The 23,798-nt window shown below is 39.0% G+C and overlaps 1 protein-coding gene across 1 annotated transcript in view; it reads right to left on the minus strand.

Moving 5' to 3' along the window:
- Positions 1–23,798, minus strand: part of ISOC2 (isochorismatase domain containing 2) — a gene marked incomplete in the record, with an annotated part of 78,151 nt that overhangs the window by 14,589 nt on the left and 39,764 nt on the right. The window contains 1 exon segment of the mRNA XM_053689922.1: positions 2,063–2,133. Coding sequence (XP_053545897.1) covers positions 2,063–2,133 — 71 coding nt within the window.

Consider the following 23,798-nt stretch of genomic DNA (forward strand, 5'->3'; position numbering starts at 1 on the left):
CAGCATAAGACCACATCGGGTGCCACTCCTGTCAGCTAAGAACAGTAAACTGAGGCTACAATTTGCACAGGCTCACCAAAATTGGACAATAGAAGATTGGAAAAATGTTGCCTGGTCTGATGAGTCTCAATTTCAGCTGCGACATTCAGATGGTAGGGTCAGAATTTGGCATAAACTTCATTAAAGCATGGATCCATCCTGCCTTGTATCAATGGTTCAGGCTGGTGGTGTAATGGTGTGGGGGATATTTTCTTGGCACACTTTGGGCCGCTTAGTACCAATTGAGCATCGTTTAAACTCCACGGATTACCTGAGTATTGTTGCTGACCATGTCCATCCCTTTATGACTACAGTGTACCCATCTTCTGACGGCTACTTCCAGCAGGATAATGTACCATCTCACAAAGCTCAAATAATTTCAAACTGGTTTCTTGAACATGACAATGAGTTCACTGTACTCCAATGACCTCCACAGTCACCAGATCCAAATCCAATAGAGCACCTTTGGGATGTGGTGGAATGGGAGATTCGCATCATGGATGTGCAGTCGACAATTCTGGAGCAACTGTGTGATGCTATCATGTTAATATAGACCAAAATCTCTGAGGAATGTTTCCAACACCTTGTTGAATCTATGCCACGAAGAATTAAGGCAGTTATGAAGGCAAAAGGGGGTCCAACCCGGTACTAACAAGGTGTACCTATTAAAGTGGACGGTAAGTATACTGTATATACATACACACATGTACAGTGTTCTCCCCAGGACTTTTTTAGCGGGTGCACCACCCGGCTGATTTTACTGACCACCCTCAAATATTTTTTTTGCCAATATTAAGCTAAAATTTGGTTACTTCATAATGCCACCCGGCTTCTTCATAATGCCACCCGGCTACTTCATAATGCCATCCGGCTACCTCATAATGCCACCCGGCTTCCTCATAATGCCATCCAGCTACCTCATAATGCCATCCGGTTGGCAACATTTTCTGCTTAGAACACTTTATATATATTTAAATCAGAGAGTGTCTTATAAAACAGTGTCATTATTAAGAACCAGATGAGTCATTGCAGCTACAGTATCTGGTTCCAACTAAGAGTGTAACAATGATGCTAGCTGCTACATTTGAGAAGGCCAATTGCAAAAAATCAGTAAATGCTACATCATTTATTCCCAATACTGAATAGCTGGTAAAGGTTTTTTTGGTGTAATGTATATCATATTATTCAGAAATTATGAGAAAAGTTGAGGGATGGCAGTCAGCCACAGTATGGGTTATAACCAGTATGTTTATTAGAAAATTGATCTACCACAAGATATCACAAATTAAAGTATAGCTAACAGGATAATGTTCAGTTTCCTGTAAACATACAGTTTTAAAATGTAAATGTTAAAGGAATAGTGCACAATTGGTTTATCTGCAATGTTTGTATAACATTGTAGTACGCAGTACCTTCTTGTTTTTACCTTACTTCAAAATGAATGTGAATGTATGTTTAGCACCAGTGATAGCATATTTACCTTGCGTCTAGGCAGCCTAACTCCTGCAGATATCTTTTTAACATGATATAGTCAGATGCTATAATGCTTGCCCCATTTAAATGTACTTAGTCTAACTGCAGTATGATGGGCCCATCTCTGGACATAGATGTGACTGTCTCGTGATGAAAGTTATGCTGTTGAAAGTGAAGAGTGAAAATTCTATTATTTTGTTTTAATCATACCTCTCTGGGTTGGCACACTATAAAGATGGCTGCCTGCCATGGACAGTCAATGTGAAGAAATATTTATTGGTGAATAAAAATATCACCAATGTCAATCCAAGTAATATATTTGCAAAGGCTTATTCCCCCTTCTGATGAAACTGTTTTTTTTACTTGTATAATGCACATACATCTTAAGAAATGTTTTATATTATATATCTGAGTGTGTGTGTGGTTTACAAAAACAAACAAAAAACAAGGATAATTATGTATACGTTTGGAGAAAACCAAACAGTCCCCCTAAAATTATAGTATGGCATGCAGACTAAAAGTAGAGGGTAAGAGAGATGACAAATATTACCTTCGGGAAGAGCAGGCATCTGCCACAACATGCACATCCAGACCTTTATCCAACAAGTCTAATGTTGTGCTCTAGAAAAGAAAAAGAAAAGTTAAAAATGCACTTATCAGAAAGTGAGATGGTTATGAAACTGCATTAAACCCTCCCTAACAGAACTGGAGAACTTAAACATCTTTTACAGGAGGAAGCATTGAGTTTTAAGTGACATAGGAAGGGGTTTTGCAGGAGGGAGCAAGGACTTCCTAAAATGGACACCATATACACGGCAAAACTGACTAATTACAATATTAATGTTATGTGCATATTCTTCCAGGTTTCAAAAGATGACTTAACATTAAATTCTAACATTACAAAATAAAAGGTTTCATGTTTTGCTCAGCTTTCTTAACCCTTCCAAACAACAGTGAAGAAACAAACAAATAAAACAACAAAACTTATTGTTGATAAAAACAGACAAATAGTCCACATCCATCATACACATTGGGTAGCCCCCGTTTTATTTGCTTCCTAGCAAGAACCTTGGCATCTCTCTCTCTATTTTTTTTGTTTTGTTATATTTTTGGTCTTATTGTCACTTTTTCTTTAATCATTTTTAATGGTGCACTTCAACCATTTGTCACATTTATTATGAGGGTTTGTGCAGTAGTATATTTTATGGGTGCAAAAGTGTAGTATCTTTATATTGTGTTGTTCCTTGTTTATTGTCTGTAGGATCCTTAAGATTTTTTGTTTCTGTATGTCAAGGCAACCTTGCTATGCGACCAGTGGATTTCCCCTGCATCCCAATCCACTGTGAGCTAGGACTTGTAAAGAACTGAAATAAGAAATGATGAAAGTACTTTTGGATTCTTTGATTACTCTAAAACCATTATTTCCTTGTTAGCTGAAGTCCATCTTCCTGGGCACTATACATTATCATGCCATTAAACAACCTAACATTTGTTTTCTACAAGACCCTTCTTACTCCTAGGCCATATAATTCACAGAGGATGCATTAGTGGCTTCTCTGTAATTAAGCATGGAATCAGAGTGATCTTGGGCTCAGAAACATGCATTCCAGGGTCACATGTCAGGCGCTTTAAAATTGTCTGAAACTGATTGAAGGATTATTAACAGTGCTTTATGATAGATGCCTCAAATGCTATGTGCAATCTAGGAATCCAAACTGGACACCTGGAGGTGGCGCACTAAACAAAATAAAGTAATCAATGTGCATACAATGATGATAAACACAATATAAAATACCTAAAAGATAAAAATGCATAAAAAATGAGAATAAGAAAATTAATTTTATATATATATGAGTGATGAATACAAAACAGTGGTATATTTGCAGTCTGATATTAATAAACTGTGGTTAATATTGCAACATAATCTATGTTGAAACAAAGTCACTGTGCAAAAAGTTACTGTGTATAAAAACTGCTGTGCAGAAAGATCTCTCAAAACTTGATAGTAGACTGTTCTAGTAATCCAAAAAGAACAAGGTGAGAAACGAGGCTTGCTCCACTTGGGTAATCTAGATGAACCGGTCACGACTGTAAAAGTAAATCAGAAACAAGGGGCGCTTCATAGTGAACGCTGTGAGATAATTGGAAATAAAAGGAAGAATCAAACTCACAATTCTGGTGGCACTTGTGAGAATGAAGTGCTAAAAGGCAGACTGAAGCTCACAGTGATCAGCTCACTGGTCACACATGTGACGATGGAAACCTCGATGGGTTCCTTCCAAGCAATCCGTGTCGGCTTTTATGATCAAGTAAACAGGCTGCTGGAAGCTGCAAGCAGTGTGAACGCTGTGCAGGAAAAAACATGTAGCTGATAGTGTGAATCAGAGATTTTCACAAGTACACCTCTGTGGTAAGGTTAAAATCAAACAATTGTAATTGCAATACGTTTCTCGATCTGTTACTGTTCGTTTCATCAGGCTTAATAATTGCAACAAGTTAAAAGGCGGCTATATAAGCCTCACAAAGTGATTTGATTGAACCACTTGGAATATAAACTGTCTATTCCTAAATATAAACCAGCACATGTTAATTAGTGTCATTTTAAAGATACATGCTATGACAAAAACATGAAACATATTAGTCAATTCTGCAACATCTTACAATATAGCAATTGGCAAGTCCTGCTAGTACAGACTTGTGAATATATCTATTGCCAATATAAAGGTAATAAAAATAATTAAATGCTCAGATTTGGCCATATGAGCAGAAATGGTCAAACAATGTATATACAAGGAACGAATATGCAAAAAAATGAAAAAAAAAACACATAATATTCAATGTTAATAAAGGTATTGATTGTTTTGACGTCTATTGTTATTATAATAATTTGTCTGGTGTTGTACTTTTGTCCATCCACGATTAAATTCATTTGGTGTATCAGGTGTTTCATTACCCAACATTTGGTTTGGACGGTTATAGTTGTATACACAATTATTGAGATAATCCTCACGGTCTCTTTGTAATTTTTTGTTTTTTACACTAACAATATTCTCTTGATATTTGTCTGTTCGTTTATTAATGTCTGCATTAAGTTTGGTGTATTCTGGATTGTTTTGGTGACATAATAAATCTTTTTGTATTTTTTCATTGTTTGTATTGAATGCATTGTACAACTTTCGTCTGTGTTCAATTAGAATATTAATTAGATTGAACAAGCATTCAAAATATATATTTTTTATATATTTTGTTATATATTTTTTACTCATACTAAATATTTTATTGTGCGCTTCAGATTTGTATTTGCCAAACAGTTTCAAACAGTCAATAATGATCTTTTTGATTTTTTGATTTTTTTTTACTATTATTTTTTCATCTATTTTTTGACCCAATTCGTTTTTTACGAAATATCAGTTTTTTTTAACGTCTATTCATAACACAGGATATTAAATAATCCATTACTGATATTACACTCCATCACATACTACTGATTGGTTTGTCTTCTTTATAATACGGACATGTTCATCCAATATCCATATACCGTGTACACATAGGTCACCACACATTGAAATAGATCGTATAGATATCTCCTATTGTCATTCACATTATCTGGGTTATTGCATGTTTTGTACAACTTTTTTGAGTGGTTTTGGCGCTGGGTTGCCAAATATCTTATATTTTTAACCAAAATTATTTTTTTATATATATATAATTTTATATATTTATATATATATATATATATAGAGAAGAAAGTAAAATGTGTTCACTCAGTATACTGGGTAGACACAAGTGGCACTCTATAGTTGGCGCTAGTCTGTATTGTGTATGGTATAGTGGCAGCTATATAAGACAAGTACTGGTTGAGATGTGAAGTCCCAGTCAGTAAGTGAAAAATGTGTATACAAGAGTAGATACAGCGCCTATATATCCATTTAAAATATGGGTGGTATATGGGAATATGAATGAGAACTAGAGCTAATTATTAGAAAAATAATAGCAATTAAAAGAATATTAAAAAAAAGATAGATTTTTAGAATCAATTATACTTGAAGAATGATGAATAGATTATGAAACAGTGTTCATATGAGTCTTTAGACAATATATAGTCCGTAGTAAATCTTCATAAGCAGTTGATATCAGTAAATAGATGGTATGTAATACCCTTACCAGATATTACCTCAATCTGATGAGGTAAGTATGCCGCACTGGGGGTATATACAGATGGTAGAATCTTCTCCTTGTATTTAGATGTGGTGCCTCTTGGGTTTTCGTAAGCCTCCTGGAGTATGCAGGGATATGTTTCTGGTTGTAGATAAATCCCTTGTACTTCCTTTGTGTTGGTAGTTAGCCTCTTGGAGTACCTTTTCTGTCTTGGTATACAATTGCAAGTCTTTTATCACTGGATCATTCAAGTATATTTCACTCCAGTACTTTTCTTCACCACAATGACACAATGATTTTGTGTCATTGTGGTGAAGAAAAGTACTGGAGTGAAATATACTTGAATGATCCAGTGATAAAAGACTTGCAATTGTATACCAAGACAGAAAAGGTACTCCAAGAGGCTAACTACCAACACAAAGGAAGTACAAGGGATTTATCTACAACCAGAAACATATCCCTGCATACTCCAGGAGGCTTACGAAAACCCAAGAGGCACCACATCTAAATACAAGGAGAAGATTCTACCATCTGTATATACCCCCAGTGCGGCATACTTACCTCATCAGATTGAGGTAATATCTGGTAAGGGTATTACATACCATCTATTTACTGATATCAACTGCTTATGAAGATTTACTACGGACTATATATTGTCTAAAGACTCATATGAACACTGTTTCATAATCTATTCATCATTCTTCAAGTATAATTGATTCTAAAAATCTATCTTTTTTTTAATATTCTTTTAATTGCTATTATTTTTCTAATAATTAGCTCTAGTTCTCATTCATATTCCCATATACCACCCATATTTTAAATGGATATATAGGCGCTGTATCTACTCTTGTATACATATATATATATATATATATATATATATTTATATTTGTTTTTAATAAATAGATTTTACACATACCTTTATTAACATTGCCTATTATCTGTTTTTTTTTGCTTTTTTTTGTATTAGTTCCTTGTATATACATTGTTTGACCATTTCTACTCATATGGCCGAATCTGAGCATTTCGTTATTTTTATTACCTTTATATTGGCAATAGATATATTCACAAGTCTGTACTAGCAGGACTTGCCAATTGCTATATTGTAAGACGTTGTCGAATTGACTAACATATTTCATGTTTTTTTCATAGCATGTATCTTTAAAATGACACTAATTAACATGTGCAGGTTTATACTCAGGATTGGACACTTTGTATTCCGAATGGTCCAATCAAATTGCTTTGTGAGGCTTATATAAGACTGAAGAAACGACCAGTAACAGTTCGAGAAACGCGTTGCAATTAAAATTGTTTGATTTTAACCTTACCACTGCGGTGTCCATGTCAAAATCTCTGATTCACACTATCAGACATTTGCCGCTACGTTTTTTTCCTGCACATCGTTTACACTGCTTGCAGCTTCCAGCAGCCTGTTTGCCTGGATTGTAACAGCCGACACGGATTGCTTGGAAGGAACCTACCAAGGTTTCCATCATCACATGTGTGACCAGTGAGCTGATCACTGTGAGCTTCAGCCTGCCTTTTAGCACTTCGTTCTCATGAGTGCCACCAGAATTGTGAGTTTGATTCTTCCTTTTATTTCCAATTATGTCACAGAGTTCACTATGAGGCGCCTCTTGTTTCTGCTCTAATCTCAAATGCTATGTATTTAAGGGAATAAATATACCTCTGCAATTAATATATTAATTGGCTAGGGGAATACAAAACCTAGAAGGAAGGCAGATATTTTAAAAATGTGTAACTACTTTTGGGAAAGAAAACCATTCCATAATAATGGAAAAGGCAAAATAAATCTACTTTAAAAGGACTTCTCCTACAGACAGTGGACAACTGCAGCTAGATGATTTCAATAGTTCATATAAAAATGTTATATAATGTTCAGACTCTTTTAGATCAAGTATTGTAATCAACAGGTGGAAAAGCCTTACAGATGGCTTCCCAACCCTGAGAATGTTCTTTTGGATTTCTCTTAATATAATATGTTTTTAGCAAGGTTACCAAGCCATATACAGATCAAGTAGTGCACAGATACAACACTTATATTCCAGGAACTTGTTGCAGATAACTTTATTAACAAAACAAGAAGACCAAAAAATGACACTTATGTGCACTACCCTGAGAGTTTTTAGTCATTCAACGTTTTGTCTGTTCTTGAAAAATGTAAAGACTGCATGGTCTGCAACTTTATAGCTGCTTTTAGCCCCTGACTGAAAGCAACATCAGTACTTGGAAAGTCAATTACTTCTTACCTTTGTGCACTGAGAAGGATTTACACAAACACAGAAAAACTTTAAAGGCATGCAGTCTTCCTTCAATTTGTATGTTACTTCTGTTTTTTGTATATTGATATATTAAAAACGTAAAGGGACGGTCTGCAATAGAATGTTTATTGTTTTAAAAGATAGATAATCCCTTTATTACTAATTCCCCAGTTTTGCACAACCAACACAGTTATATTAATATACTTTTTACCTCTTTGATTACCTTGTATCTAAACATCTTCTGACAGCCCCCTCATCACGACATTTTATTTATTATCTATTGAGTTGCATTTAGTACTGTGTTGTGCTAACTCTTAAATAATTTCCCGGGCGTGAACACAATATTATCTATATGGCTCACATGAATAGCAGTCTCCTGTTGTGAAAAGCAAATATAAAAGCATGTGATTAAGAGGCTGTGAATAAAGCCTTTGAAATTTAGAGGTTTAAATGTTATAAAGTATATTAATCTAACAATGTTGGTTGTGCAAAGCTAGGGAATGGTTAGTAAAGGCATCTATCTTTTTAAAGAATACATTTTTTTTGGTGTGTAGACTGTCCCTTTAATAAAAAAATATTTCAACATAAAGTGCCTTTGGCTTTTGAATTCAATGTGTCCATATTGTTGTCAATTTTACTGGTGGTCGAGTAGATTGTGAATACAGAAGTGAAGGTTGTCTATGCATCATATGAGTGACTTTTCCGATTTCTAATCAGATATTTTTTAGATACAAGTATGGTGTTTTCGTTTGCATTGTGATCGTTCTGATGTTAAAAAGTTGTATCAGGAAATGAAAAACAGAAGATAAACATGATCAACAAGATTGGAATTAACCCCTATGTTTTTCCGGTATCATATATAAATGACAATATAAAGAAGTTGAAAAGAGTAAAATGTAACTCTTAGAAAATTAATGAATCTTGAGTTATTGAACCAGTAATATCCCCCTCTTTTAAGCCAAGACGAGATGCCTTACAACATAGGGTTTAATGGTAATAATCTATCGCTGTACAGTTCTGACAAATTCATATAATTTGAATGTTTTTCAGTTGCATTTTACTTATAAAACAATAAAAAAATGCTATATACAGTTATATAAAAGTAGTTAAAGGACCATTAAATACAGTGAATTACATAATCAACAAATGCATAATAAAAAGACAATGCAATGGCACTTAGGCCCTGGTGATCGAAAGTGCTGCGAGGCAGCAATATATTCAAAAGGAATTTGACACGATGTAGAGAATGCCGGCGAAATATTAAAAAGTGCCGACATTGCTGTTTAAAGGCAGCATCGCCGAGAGTCGTTTTACTATACATCACAATGGGTGGCGATGCTGGTGAAATATTCCAAGCAGCATCAGCACCGACATTGGTGATGTAAAATATAGGCTCCCTTTTAAATATATAGCACCAAGCCTAATAAATATACCTATGTACCCCTAAACCGACATAACCCACCACCACGAAATAACACTACACTACTTAACCCCTATACCGCCAATAGCCCACCACAATAAAACTTCCTAACCTATTAACCCCTAAACCGCCAATAGCCCACCACAATAAACTTCCTAACCTATTAACCCCTAAACCGCTACAACCCCAACGCAAACACCCCCTACACTAGTTAACTGCTATACTGCCACAACCCCCCCACCCAAACACCCCATAACCTATTAACCCCTAAACTGCCACAACCCACCAACGCAAACACCCCCTAACCTATTAACTCCTAAACCGCCACAACCCCCAATGCAAAATAGCCCTTCACTACTACCTAACAGCTAACCTAACACTAACCTTACAAAATATAAAAAAAACACATTACAAAAAACAAAGCACTACCAAAAGTAAAAAAACAGTTATGCCTATCCTAAAACTAAAGTCCCCTTAAAAAAAACATAATTTATGCTTACCTGATAAATTCCTTTCTTCTGTTGTGTGATCAGTCCACGGGTCATCATTACTTCTGGGATATAACTCCTCCCCAACAGGAAATGCAAGAGGATTCACCCAGCAGAGCTGCATATAGCTCCTCCCCTCTACGTCAGTCCCAGTCATTCGACCAAGAAACAACGAGAAAGGAGTAACCAAGGGTGAAGTGGTGACTGGAGTATAATTTAAAAGATATTTACCTGCCTTAAAACAGGGCGGGCCGTGGACTGATCACACAACAGAAGAAAGGAATTTATCAGGTAAGCATAAATTATGTTTTCTTCTGTTATGTGTGATCAGTCCACGGGTCATCATTACTTCTGGGATACCAATACCAAAGCAAAAGTACACGGATGACGGGAGGGATAGGCAGGCTCATTATACAGAAGGAACCACTGCCTGAAGAACCTTTCTCCCAAAAATAGCCTCCGAAGAAGCAAAAGTGTCAAATTTGTAAAATTTGGAAAAAGTATGAAGCGAAGACCAAGTTGCAGCCTTGCAAATCTGTTCAACAGAGGCCTCATTCTTAAAGGCCCAAGTGGAAGCCACAGCTCTAGTGGAGTGAGCTGTAATTCTTTCAGGAGGCTGCTGTCCAGCAGTCTCATAGGCTAAACGTATTATGCTACGAAGCCAAAAAGAGAGAGAGGTAGCAGAAGCTTTTTGACCTCTCCTCTGTCCAGAGTAAACGACAAACAAGGAAGAAGTTTGGCGAAAATCTTTAGTTGCCTGCAAGTAGAACTTGAGGGCACGAACTACATCCAGATTGTGTAAAAGACGTTCCTTCTTTGAAGAAGGATTTGGACACAAGGATGGGACAACAATCTCTTGATTGATGTTCCTGTTAGTGACTACCTTAGGTAAGAACCCAGGTTTAGTACGCAGAACTACCTTGTCTGAGTGAAAAATCAGATAAGGGGAATCACAATGTAAGGCTGATAACTCAGAGACTCTTCGAGCCGAGGAAATAGCCATTAAAAACAGAACTTTCCAAGATAACATTTTTATATCAATGGAATGAAGGGGTTCAAACGGAACACCCTGTAAAACGTTAAGAACTAAGTTTAAACTCCATGGTGGAGCAACAGCTTTAAACACAGGCTTGATCCTAGCTAAAGCCTGACAAAAGGACTGGACGTCTGGATTTTCTGACAGACGTCTGTGTAACAAGATGGACAGAGCTGAAATCTGTCCCTTTAATGAACTAGCTGATAAACCCTTTTCTAAACCTTCTTGTAGAAAAGACAATATCCTAGCGATCCTAACCTTACTCCAGGAGTAACCTTTGGATTCGCACCAGTATAGGTATTTCCGCCATATTTTATGGTAAATCCTTCTGGTAACAGGCTTCCTAGCCTGAATCAGGGTATCAATAACCGACTCAGAAAAACCACGTTTTGATAAAATCAAGCGTTCAATTTCCAAGCAGTCAGCTTCAGAGAAGTTAGATTTTGATGTTTGAATGGACCCTGTATCAGAAGGTCCTGTCTCAGAGGTAGAGACCAAGGCGGACAGGATGACATGTCCACTAGATCTGCATACCAAGTCCTGCGTGGCCAAGCAGGTGCTATTAGAATTACTGATGCTCTCTCCTGTTTGATTTTGGCAATCAATCGAGGAAGCAGCGGGAAGGGTGGAAACACATAAGCCATCCTGAAGTTCCAAGGTGCTGTCAAAGCATCTATCAGAACTGCTCCCGGATCCCTGGATCTGGACCCGTAGCGAGGAAGTTTGGCGTTCTGGCGAGACGCCATGAGATCTATCTCTGGTTTGCCCCAACGTCGAAGTATTTGGGCAAAGACCTCCGGATGAAGTTCCCACTCCCCCGGATGAAGAGTCTGGCGACTCAAGAAATCCGCCTCCCAGTTCTCCACTCCCGGGATGTGGATTGCTGACAGGTGGCAAGAGTGAGACTCTGCCCAGCGAATTATCTTTGATACTTCCATCATTGCTAGGGAGCTTCTTGTCCCTCCCTGATGGTTGATGTAAGCTACAGTCGTGATGTTGTCCGACTGAAACCTGATGAACCCCCGAGTTATTAACTGGGGCCAAGCCAGAAGGGCATTGAGAACTGCTCTCAATTCCAGAATGTTTATTGGAAGGAGACTCTCCTCCTGATTCCATAGTCCCTGAGCCTTCAGAGAATTCCAGACAGCGCCCCAACCTAGTAGGCTGGCGTCTGTTGTTACAATTGTCCAGTCTGGCCTGCTGAATGGCATTCCCCTGGACAGGTGTGGCCGATGAAGCCACCATAGAAGAGAATTTCTGGTCTCTTGATTCAGATTCAGAGTAGGGGACAAATCTGAGTAATCCCCATTCCACTGACTTAGCATGCATAGTTGCAGCGGTCTGAGGTGTAGGCGTGCAAAAGGTACTATGTCCATTGCCGCTACCATTAAGCCGATCACCTCCATGCATTGAGCTACTGACGGGTGTTGAATGGAATGAAGGACGCGGCATGCATTTTGAAGTTTTGTTAACCTGTCTTCTGTCAGGTAAATCTTCATTTCTACAGAATCTATAAGAGTCCCCAAGAATGGAACTCTTGTGAGAGGAAAGAGAGAACTCTTCTTTTCGTTCACTTTCCATCCATGCGACCTTAGAAATGCCAGAACTAACTCTGTATGAGACTTGGCAGTTTGAAAGCTTGAAGCTTGTATTAGAATGTCGTCTAGGTACGGAGCTACCGAAATCCCTCGCGGTCTTAGTACCGCTAGAAGGGCACCCAGAACCTTTGTGAAGATTCTTGGAGCCGTAGCCAATCCGAATGGAAGAGCTACAAACTGGTAGTGCCTGTCTAAGAAGGCAAACCTTAGATACCGGTGATGATCTTTGTGGATCGGTATGTGAAGGTAAGCATCCTTTAAATCCACTGTGGTCATGTACTGACCCTCTTGGATCATGGGTAAAATTGTCCGAATAGTTTCCATTTTGAACGATGGAACTCTGAGGAATTTGTTTAGAGTCTTTAAATCTAAGATTGGCCTGAAAGTTCCCTCATTTTTGGGAACCACAAACAGGTTTGAGTAGAACCCTTGTCCTTGTTCCGACCACGGAACCGGATGGATCACTCCCATTGTTAACAGATCTTGTACGCAGCGTAGAAACGCTTCTTTCTTTATCTGGTTTGTTGACAACCTTGACAGATGAAATCTCCCTCTTGGGGGAGATAATTTGAAGTCTAGAAGGTATCCCTGAGATATGATCTCTAGTGCCCAGGGATCCTGAACATCTCTTGCCCAGGCCTGGGCGAAGAGAGAGAGTCTGCCCCCTACTAGATCCGGTCCCGGATCGGGGGCTCTCGGTTCATGCTGTCTTTGGGGCAGCAGCAGGTTTCCTGGCCTGCTTGCTTTTGTTCCAGGACTGGTTAGGCTTCCAGCCTTGCCTGTAACGAGCAACAGCTCCTTCCTGTTTTGGTGCAGTGGAGGTTGATGCTGCTCCTGTTTTGAAATTCCGAAAGGGACGAAAATTAGACTGTCTAGCCTTAGCTTTGGCCTTGTCTTGAGGTAGGGCGTGGCCCTTACCTCCCGTAATGTCAGCGATAATTTCTTTCAAACCGGGCCCGAATAAGGACTGCCCCTTGAAAGGTATATTAAGTAATTTGGACTTAGAAGTAACATCAGCTGACCAGGATTTTAGCCACAGTGCCCTGCGTGCCTGTATGGCGAATCCTGAGTTCTTAGCCGTAAGTTTGGTTAAATGTACTACGGCCTCCGAAATGAAAGAATTAGCTAGTTTAAGGACTCTAAGCCTGTCCGTAATGTCGTCTAGCGTAGAGGAACTAAGGTTCTCTTCAAGCGACTCAATCCAAAATGCTGCCGCAGCCGTAATCGGCGCGATACATGCAAGGGGTTGTAATATAAAACCTTGTTGAACAAACATTTTCTTAAGGTAACCCTCTAATTTTTTATCCATTGGATCTGAGAAAGCACAGCTATCCTCCACCGGGATAGTGGTACGCTTAGCTAAAGTAGAAACTGCTCCCTCCACCTTGGGGACCGTTTGCCATAAGTCCCGAGTGGTGGCGTCTATTGGAAACATCTTTCTAAATATTGGAGGGGGTGAGAACGGCACACCGGGTCTATCCCACTCCTTAGTAACAATTTCAGTTAGTCTCTTAGGTATAGGAAAAACGTCAGTACTCGCCGGGTACCGCAAAGTATTTATCCAACCTACACAGTTTCTCTGGTATTGCAACAGTGTTACAATCGTTGAGAGCTGCTAAGACCTCCCCTAGTAGTACACGGAGGTTCTCCAATTTAAATTTAAAATTTGAAATATCTGAGTCCAATCTGTTTGGATCAGAACCGTCACCCACAGAATGAAGCTCTCCGTCCTCATGCTCTGCGAGCTGTGACGCAGTATCAGACATGGCCCTAGCATTGTCAGCGCACTCTGTTCTCACCCCAGAGTGATCACGCTTGCCTCTTAGTTCAGGTAATTTAGACAAAACTTCAGTCATAACAGTAGCCATATCTTGTAATGTTATCTGTAATGGCCGCCCAGATGTACTAGGCGCCAAAATATCACGCACCTCCCGGGCGGGAGATGCAGGTACTGTCGCGTGAGGCGAGTTAGTCGGCATAACTCTCCCCTCGCTGTTTGGTGAAATTTGTTCACATTGTACAGATTGACTTTTATTTAAAGTAGCATCAATACAGTTAGTACATAAATTTCTATTGGGCTCCACCTTGGCATTGGAACAAATGACACAGATATCTTCCTCTGAGTCAGACATGTTTAACACACTAGCAAAAAACTTACAACTTGGTTATAATCTTTTTTAGCAAAAAACGTACTGTGCCTCAAAGAGGTACTAACGATTAAATGACAGTTGAAATAATGAACTGAAAAACAGTTATTGCATCAAATTTTAAAACAACACAACTTTTAGCAAAGGTTTGTTCCCATTAGTAAAAAACAACACTAATTAAATTTGTACATAAGAAAAACAAAACAACGTTTTTTATACACAGTCACTATAAGAATTCTCACAGCTCTGCTGAGAGAATTTACCTCCCTTCAAAGAAGTTTGAAGACCCCTGAGATCTGTCAGAGATGAACCGGATCATGCAGGACATATAAAAGTAGCTGACTGGAATTTTTTGATGCGTAGCAAAGAGCGCCAAAAACGGCCCCTCCCTCTCCCACACAGCAGTGAAGAGAAACGAAACTGTCACAATTAAAGCAAAAAACTGCCAAGTGGAAAATAATGCCCAAACATTTATTCACACAGTACCTCAGCAATGTAAACGATTCTACATTCCAGCAAAAACGTTTAACATGAGAATAGTTATTAAAAGGATTAGTGACCTTAACACAGTAGTTCCGGTGAAATACCATCCCCAGAATACTGAAGTGTATACATACATGTCATTTTAACGGTATGGCAGGCTTTTCTCATCAATTCCATTCAGAAAATAAAAACTGCCACATACCTCAATGCAGATTCATCTGCCCGCTGTCCCCTGATCTGAAGCCTTTACCTCCCTCAGATGGTCGAGAACAGCAATATGATCTTAACGACTCCGGTTAAAATCATAGTAAAAAATCTCTGTCAGATTCTTCCTCAAACTCTGCCAGAGAAGTAATAACACGCTCCGGTGCTATTTTAAAATAACAAACTTTTGATTGAAGTCATAAAAACTAAGTATAATCACCATAGTCCTCTCACACATCCTATCTAGTCGTTGGGTGCAAGAGAATGACTGGGACTGACGTAGAGGGGAGGAGCTATATGCAGCTCTGCTGGGTGAATCCTCTTGCATTTCCTGTTGGGGAGGAGTTATATCCCAGAAGTAATGATGACCCGTGGACTGATCACACATAACAGAAGAAAAAAGCTCACCACAAAATAAAAAACCCTATACTAACACTGAACTATAAAAATTCCCCTGAAAGGGGCATTACCTTAAAGTGGTTAAGCTCTTTTACTTGGCACAAATATCCCTAATCTACAACCACAGTAACCCCTCACGCCCCAAATAAAAAGCCTATCTTAAAAAAACTAAACTAAAAATTGCCCTGATTAGGGCATTTGTAGGGCATTGCCCTAAAGTAATTTCAGCTATTTTTCCCTTTAAAAAACCCTATTCTTAAAATTAACCTACCTAAAACAAAACCTATCTTAAAAAAAGATTGCTCTGAAAACGGCATTTGATTGGGCATTGCCCTTAGAAGGATATTGGGTAGGGCAGTACCCTACTAAATTGAACAAAGCTCTTTGCCCATAAAAAAAAAATCCTAAATTAAAAAAAACCATATCCTAAAAAAAAAGATTGCCATAAGGAGGGCTTTATTATAGGGCATTGCCCTAAAAGTATAAAAAACCCTATTCTAAAAAAAAACACCCCCCAAAAAAATATACTCTAAACACCAAAGACTTTACTTACCTAATTTGACTCCTGTGGGATCAGCTCTGGCGGTGCTCCTCTTCTTTCTTCTTGGCAGTTGTCCTCCGGGGCGGTCCTCCTTATCTTCATGGTGGTGGTCCTCTTTTTCCATCTTCCATCTGATGCTCCTTTTCAGACGTCCTGTTCATGCAGTCACGGCAGCACACTGAAGCTTGAATGAGCGGTTCCCCCCTATATAGGGGTGCCCTTGCATTTAGATTGCCTAATTTTTTCATTCTTAGTCCAATCAACCAATAGAAAAAGCTTTCATTCTATTGGTTAATTGGACTAAAAATTAATGGGGAAAAGAGCTATGCTCAACTAAATGCCCTTCTAAGGGCAATGCCTAACCAAATGTCCTTTTCATGGCATTCTATTTTCTAGGATAGTTTTTTTTTAAACTTTTTTAATTGGAAAAAGAGCTGAAATTACTGTACAATGCCCCACCAAATGCCATTTTCAGGGCAATTTTTAGTGTAGGTTTATTTAGAAAGGCTTTTTTTTTGGGGGGGGGGTACTTTTATTGTAGAATGGGGTTAAACTAAAAAGAGTTAAATCACTTTAGGACAATGCCCTACAAAAAGCTCTTCTAAGGGCTATTTCTATAATAAGATTTAGTGTTAGTATAGGGTTTTTATTTTTGAGTGGGATTTTAGTTTAAGTTTAGGCATAACTGGGGTTTATTTTGGTAGTGTTGTTTTGTTTTTTGTTTTTTTGGTAATGTGTTTTTATTTTCAGTAATCTTAGTATTTTTGTTATATTTGGAACTAACAGGGTATCTCCTTAAAGGTCTGGGGGGTTATCTGTTAGGTATTTAAAGGGATATTAAACCCAATTTTTTTTATTTTCTGATTCACATAGATCATGCAATTTTTTTTTTTTTTAATCAAAGATTTTTATTAAGGTAATTAGCAAAACAAAAGCCACATATAAAAAAGAGAACAAGTTATTTCAAAAAGAGCATGGCTGATAACAATAGTAAATCAAGATAAACATATTGAGAACAAGCATATCCTACCGTATTACTAGCATACCTCGGATATATACATTACAAGATTTACATTGATACCTTATCATTTTATTTATTTTTTACAGGATGTTACTATAGTACCTCTTTAGCAGAGTATTCTGACTGTTAGTATGATATTGTCATCTGACGTGTAGAATAAATATCTTAGATGAGAGTTACATTGTGGTACCTCTTTATTTAGTTAAGCTAACCACTAGAATAATATGCACAATTGAAACATTCGGCATAACACCATATAGTCTGAGATGAGAGGTATTTTTTTAACGCAGAAGGAAAACTATAATATAATGCAGCATTCTAATATGACAATAGATAGAATGTTTAGCTACTCAGCATAGTATAGGGGTGAATTTAACTTAACCCCTTAATGACTGAGGACGTGCAGGGTACGTCCTCAGAAAAAAGGCAGTTAATGCCTGAGAACGTACCCTGCACGTCCTCAGTGTGGAAAGCAGCTGGAAGCGATCCTGCTCGCTTCCAGATGCTTTCCGGTTATTGCAGTGATGCCTCGATATGGAGGCATCCTGCAATAACCTTTTCAAGCCATCCGGTGCAGAGAGAGCCACTCTGTGGCCCTCTCTGCACCGGAGATCGGTGGCTTGCTGCGTTGGTGGGTGGGAGCCGGACCGGGAGGCAGGTGGTGGCCATCGATGGCCCTGGTTATGTGAAGGGGGGGCGGGATCGTGGGCGGGGGGTGGCTGGGGGGCGCGCACTGGCGCGCGCGCGCGTGCACGGGAGGGTGGGGGGCGGGCGCGTGCACGGGGAGGGAGCGGGTGGGAACCGCTACACTACAGAAAATGCTGAAAATAAAAAATGTCAAAAATGTCAAAATTTTTTTACGATCAGCAAGGTGGTGGGGGTTTGTCTGTGGGGGGGGGGAGGGGGGTTGGGGAAGCTACACTACAGAAAAAAAAATAAACAAAAAAACACTTTTTATTGCAAACTGGGTACTGGCAGACAGCTGCCAGTACCCAAGATGGCCCCCAATAAGGTAGAGGGGAGGGTTAGAGAGCGGTTTTGGGGGGGATCAGGGAGGTTGGGGGCTAAGGGGGGGGATCCTACACAGTAGCATATGTAAGTATGCTAAAAAATTATTATTATTTTTTTTAAAAAACCTTTTATTTTAGTACTGGCAGACTTTCTGCCAGTACTTAAGATGGCGGGGACAATTGTGGGGTGGGGGAGGGAAGGGAGCTGTTTGGGAGGGATCAGGGGGTGGGATGTGTCAGATGGGAGGCTGATCTCTACACTAAAGCTAAAATTAACCCTGCAAGCTCCCTACAAACTCCCTAATTAACCCCTTCACTGCTAGCCATAATACACGTGTGAGGCGCAGCAGGATTTAGCAGCCTTCTAATTACCAGAAAGCAACACCAAAGTCATATATGTCTGCTATTTCTGAACAAAGGGGATCACAGACAAGCATTTACAACCATTTGTGCCATAATTGCACAAGCTGTTTGTAAATGATTTCAGTGAGAAACCTAAAATTGTGAAAAATTTTACGTTTTTTTTAATTTGATCGCATTTGGCGGTGAAATGGTGGCATGAAATATACCAAAATGTGCCTAGATCAATACTTGGGGTTGTCTACTACACTACACTAAAGCTAAAATTAACCCTACAAGCTCCCTAAAAGCTCCCTAATTAACCCCTTAACTGCTGGGCATAATACACTTGTGGTGCGCAGTGGCACTTAGCGGCCTTCTAATTACCAAAAAGCAATGCCAAAGCCATATATGTCTGCTATTTCTGAACAAAGGGGATCCCAGAGAAGAATTTACAACCATTTATGCCATAATTGCACAAGTTGTTTGTAAATAATTTCAGTGAGAAACCGAAAGTTTGTGAAAAAATTTGTGAAAAAGTGAACAATTTTTTGCATTTGATCGCATTTGGCGGTGAAATGGTGGTATGAAATATACCAAAATTGGCCTAGATCAATACTTTGGGATGTCTACTAAAAAAAAATATATACATGTCAAGGGATATTCAGGGATTCCTGAAAGATATTAGTGTTCTAATGTAACTAGCGCTAATTTTGGAAGAAAAATGGTTTGGAAATAGCAAAGTGCTACTTGTATTTATGGCCCTATAACTAGCAAAGAACATGTAAACATTGGGTATTTCTAAACTCAGGACAAAATTTAGAAACTATTTAGCATGGGTGTTTTTTGGTGGTTTTAGATATGTAACAGATTTTGGGGGTCAAAGTTAGAAAAAGTGTGTTTTTTTTCCATTTTTCCTCATATTTTATCATTTTTTTTATAGTAAATTATATGATATGATGAAAATAATGGTATCTTTAGAAAGTCCATTTAATGGCGAGAAAAACGGTATATAATATGTGTGGGTACAGTAAATGAGTAAGAAGAAAATTACAGCTAAACACAAACACCGCAAAAATGTAAAAATAGCCTTGGTCCCAAACGGACAGAAAAATGGAAAAGTGCTGTGGTCATTAAGGGGTTAAAGGGACATGAAACCCACATTTTTTTCTTTCATGATTTAGAAAGAGAATGCAATTTTAAACATCTTTCTAATTTACTTCTATTATCTAATTTGTTTTATTCTCTTGATATTTGTTGCTGAAAAGCATATCTAGATATGCTCAGTAGCTGCTGATTGGTTGCTGCACATAGAAGCCTCATGTGATTGGCTCACCCATGTGCATTGTTTTTTCTTCAAATAAGGATATCTAAAAAATGAAGCAAAATAAATAATAGAAGTAAATTGTAATGTTGTTTAAATTTGTATGTTCTATCTGAATCATGAAAGAAATATTTTGGGTTTAGTGGCACTTTAACACCACACAGTTTATTATGGAGTTGTATTGAGCAGGCCTCTAAGAGCCTAAATTGCGTGCTAAAGAACTCTAATAGGAGATCAAGATTAAAGGTAAGACATGTAAGGAAACTTTTAAAATGTAACTGTCTGAGCTTTTTCACCGCAAATGCTCTATATCTAGATGTCATCTAAGCCTTGAAAATAATAACTGACAAGAACAAACTTACTTCTCCCATCATAAAAACAGAATTTATGTTTACCTGATAAATTACTTTCTCCAACGGTGTGTCCGGTCCACGGCGTCATCCTTACTTGTGGGATATTCTCTTCCCCAACAGGAAATGGCAAAGAGCCCAGCAAAGCTGGTCACATGATCCCTCCTAGGCTCCGCCTACCCCAGTCATTCGACCGACGTTAAGGAGGAATATTTGCATAGGAGAAACCATATGAGACCTGTGGAACCTCCCCCTTGGGGGAAGCCCCTTGAATTCCAGAAGATAACCTTGGGAGACTATTTCTAGTGCCCAAGGATCCAGAACATCTCTTGCCCAAGCCTGAGCGAAGAGAGAGAGTCTGCCCCCCCACCAGATCCGGTCCCGGATCGGGGGCCAACATTTCATGCTGTCTTGGTAGCAGTGGCAGGTTTCTTGGCCTGCTTTCCCTTGTTCCAGCCTTGCATTGGTCTCCAAGCTGGCTTGGCTTGAGAAGTATTACCCTCTTGCTTAGAGGACGTAGCACTTTGGGCTGGTCCGTTTCTACGAAAGGGACGAAAATTAGGTTTATTTTTGGCCTTGAAAGACCGATCCTGAGGAAGGGCGTGGCCCTTACCCCCAGTGATATCAGAGATAATCTCTTTCAAGTCAGGGCCAAACAGCGTTTCCCCTTGAAAGGAATGTTAAGTAGTTTGTTCTTGGAAGACGCATCAGCTGACCAAGATTTCAACCAAATCGCTCTGCGCGCCACAATAGCAAACCCAGAATTCTTAGCCGCTAACCTAGCCAATTGCAAAGTGGCGTCTAGGGTGAAAGAATTAGCCAATTTGAGAGCACGGATTCTGTCCATAATCTCCTCATAAGGAGGAGAATCACTATCGACCGCCTTTACTAGCTCATCGAACCAGAAACACGCGGCTGTAGTGACAGGGACAATGCATGAAATTGGTTGTAGAAGGTAACCCTGCTGAACAAACATCTTTTTAAGTAAACCTTCTAATTTTTTATCCATAGGATCTTTGAAAGCACAACTATCTTCTATGGGTATAGTGGTGCGTTTGTTTAAAGTGGAAACCGCTCCCTCGACCTTGGGGACTGTCTGCCATAAGTCCTTTCTGGGGTCGACCATAGGAAACAATTTTTTAAATATGGGGGGAGGGACGAAAGGTATACCGGGCCTTTCCCATTCTTTATTTACAATGTCCGCCACCCGCTTGGGTATAGGAAAAGCTTCTGGGAGCCCCGGGACCTCTAGGAACGTGTCCATTTTACATAGTTTCTCTGGGATGATCAAATTCTCACAATCATCCAGAGTGGATAATACCTCCTTAAGCAGAGCGCGGAGATGTTCCAACTTAAATTTAAATGTAATCACATCGGGTTCAGCTTGTTGAGAAATTTTCCCTGAATCTGAAATTTCTCCCTCAGACAAAACCTCCCTGGCCCCATCAGACTGGTGTAGGGGCATTTCAGAACCATTATCATCAGCGTCGTCATGCTCTTCAGTATCTAAAACAGAGCAGTCGCGCTTACGCTGATAAGTGGGCATTTTGGCTAAAATGTTTTTGATAGAATTATCCATTACAGCCGTTAATTGTTGCATAGTAAGGAGAATTGGCGCGCTAGATGTACTAGGGGCCTCCTGAGTGGGCAAGACTCGTGTAGACGAAGGAGGGAATGATGCAGTACCATGCTTACTCCCCTCACTTGAGGAATCATCTTGGGCATCATTTTCATTGTCACATAAATCACATTTATTTAAATGAGAAGGAACCCTGGCTTCCCCACATTCAGAACACAGTCTATCTGGTAGTTCAGACATGTTAAACAGGCATAAACTTGATAACAAAGTACAAAAAAACGTTTTAAAATAAAACGGTTACTGTCACTTTAAATTTTAAACTGAACACACTTTATTACTGCAATTGCGAAAAAATATGAAGGAATTGTTCAAAATTCACCAAAATTTCACCACAGTGTCTTAAAGCCTTAAAAGTATTGCACACCAAATTTGGAAGCTTTAACCCTTAAAATAACGGAACCGGAGCCGTTTTTAACTTTAACCCCTTTACAGTCCCTGGTATCTGCTTTGCTGAGACCCAACCAAGCCCAAAGGGGAATACGATACCAAATGACGCCTTCAGAAAGTCTTTTCTATGTATCAGAGCTCCTCACACATGCGACTGCATGTCATGCCTCTCAAAAACAAGTGCGCAATACCGGCGCGAAAATGAGGCTCTGCCTATGATTAGGGAAAGCCCCTAGAGAATAAGGTGTCTAAAACAGTGCCTGCCGATATAATTTTACCAAAATACCCAGATTAAATGATTCCTCAAGGCTAAATATGAGTAATATATGAATCGATTTAGCCCAGAAAAAGTCTACAGTCTTAATAAGCCCTTGTGAAGCCCTTATTTACTATCTTAATAAACATGGCTTACCGGATCCCATAGGGAAAATGACAGCTTCCAGCATTACATCGTCTTGTTAGAATGTGTCATACCTCAAGCAGCAAGAGACTGCTCACTGTTCCCCCAACTGAAGTTAATTCCTCTCAACAGTCCTGTGTGGAACAGCCATGGATTTTAGTAACGGTTGCTAAAATCATTTTCCTCATACAAACAGAAATCTTCATCTCTTTTCTGTTTCAGAGTAAATAGTACATACCAGCACTATTTTAAAATAACAAACTCTTGATTGAATAATAAAAACTACAGTTAAACACTAAAAAACTCTAAGCCATCTCCGTGGAGATGTTGCCTGTACAACGGCAAAGAGAATGACTGGGGTAGGCGGAGCCTAGGAGGGATCATGTGACCAGCTTTGCTGGGCTCTTTGCCATTTCCTGTTGGGGAAGAGAATATCCCACAAGTAAGGATGACGCCGTGGACCGGACACACCTATGTTGGAGAAAAGTATATTTTCCCAGGAGGATAAAAAGTAATATGATGGTCTGTATTTCTCTCTCTATATTCCATGTCCGGAAAAGTATAAATGCAACTTCTGTAATTTCTTAAAGCTAAACCCAACTTGGTTTAATTACACACATTTAAAAGATATTTTAAATATTCAGGAGAGAGTGAACTTTCTGAACTCACAATAGGATATAAGGTATGACATCAGAGCTCTCGGATATAACATTGTATATGTATACAGACCCTACCTGATATTCCTCTGAGGTTCTATACTGATAGGTTCTGGCATATTACTCTTCTGTCCCCCTGCCTCGGCCGCCGGCAGTAGCACTGAGTCCAAGATGCTGTACCCCCATAATCTCCCTTAACCTACTAAGGAAACTGTATGCTAGGGAAAAAAGCCCTACAGCTGCCTAATGCAATATATAATCCCTTAAATAACCTTTTGTATACCTTCTAATACTGGGAGCTGTGATGATTAAGGGAAAATGTCAGCTAAACTCTCTGAGTATAATTTAATACCAGGATGGAGTGTTGCAAGAGAGCCCCTAAAGGCTTACTTTGTTTTGTCTTA

Source organism: Bombina bombina, chromosome 8, assembly GCF_027579735.1.
Source record: "Bombina bombina isolate aBomBom1 chromosome 8, aBomBom1.pri, whole genome shotgun sequence".
NCBI classification, from domain to species: domain Eukaryota; kingdom Metazoa; phylum Chordata; class Amphibia; order Anura; family Bombinatoridae; genus Bombina; species Bombina bombina.